Source organism: Passer montanus, unplaced genomic scaffold (assembly GCF_014805655.1).
Source record: "Passer montanus isolate IOZ18808 unplaced genomic scaffold, ASM1480565v1 scaffold850, whole genome shotgun sequence".
Classification (NCBI taxonomy): domain Eukaryota; kingdom Metazoa; phylum Chordata; class Aves; order Passeriformes; family Passeridae; genus Passer; species Passer montanus.
This window is the reverse complement of record NW_024373813.1, coordinates 5,649-6,727: the sequence shown is the minus strand read 5'-3', so window position 1 is coordinate 6,727 and position 1,079 is coordinate 5,649. Positions and strand designations below refer to the sequence as shown.

Sequence of the window (1,079 nt, the reverse complement as noted above, 5' to 3'; positions counted from 1 at the left end):
GGGTGTTTCTTCTGTTGAGATTTCGGGGTGATTTTGGGGTGATTTTGGGGTGGTTTGGGGTGGTTTGGGGGGCTGTTTTTAGAGTATTTTAGGGATGATTTTCAGTGTGGTTTTGGGGTATTTTTGGGTTGATTTTGGGTTATTTTTGGGGTGGTTTTGGGTCATTTTTGCCCCCAGGCCTGCTGACCATGTCCCGCGTGGCGTGGGGGTGATTTTTGGGTTGATTTTGGGGTATTTTTGGGTTAATTTTGGTTAATTTTGGGGTGTTTTTGCCCCCAGGCCTGCTGACCACGTCCCGCGTGGTGCGGGGGTGATTTTTGGGGTGATTTTAGGGTATTTTTGGGCTGTGTTTTCAGGTGTTTTGGGATGTGTTTTTAGGGTATTTTTGGGTTGATTCTGGGGTATTTTTGGGTTAATTTTGGGTGTTTTTGGGTCATTTCCCCAGGCCTGCTGACCATGTCCCGCGTGGCGTGGGGGTGATTTTTGGGTTGATTCTGGGGTATTTTTGGGTTGATTTTGGGTGGTTTCAGGTAATTTTTGGGGTGTTTTTGCCCCCCCAGGCCTGCTGACCATGTCCCGCGTGGTGCCCCTCTCCCACTGCGCCTGGTTAATTTTGGGGTGTTTTTGCCCCCAGGCCTGCTGACCACGTCCCGCGTGGTGCGGGGGTGATTTTTGGGGTGATTTTAGGGTATTTTTGGGCTGTGTTTTCAGGTGTTTTGGGATGTGTTTTTAGGGTATTTTTGGGTTGATTCTGGGGTATTTTTGGGTTAATTTTGGGTGTTTTTGGGTCATTTCCCCAGGCCTGCTGACCATGTCCCGCGTGGTGCCCCTCTCCCACTGCGCCGCCACCCTGGGGCTGCTCCTGGCGGGCGTGGCCTGCCTGCGAGGTGAGGGGGGGGCTTTGGGGGTCTCGGGGCCCACCCCGGGACCCCCCTGACCCCCCGGGACCCCCGGCAGGGCTGGGCCGCTGGAGCAACCCCCAGTACGTGGAGTTCATGGCCGTGCTGGAGGAGAGCCACCGCTCGGGCAGCCCCGAGAGCAAGGTGGGGGCTGGGGAGGGGGCTCAGGGGGCGCGGGGG

General features: G+C 55.9%; 1 protein-coding gene across 1 annotated transcript in view; it reads left to right on the top strand.

The window, feature by feature from the left end:
- The first annotated feature begins 776 nt into the window (after window positions 1-776).
- The window catches only part of ABHD16A (abhydrolase domain containing 16A, phospholipase), a 1,176-nt gene continuing 873 nt past the window's right edge, over window positions 777-1,079 (top strand). The window contains exons 1-2 of the mRNA XM_039733305.1: window positions 777-887; window positions 958-1,043. Coding sequence (XP_039589239.1) covers window positions 812-887; window positions 958-1,043 — 162 coding nt within the window. The 5' untranslated portion in view covers window positions 777-811. The remainder of the gene's footprint in view (window positions 888-957; window positions 1,044-1,079) is intronic.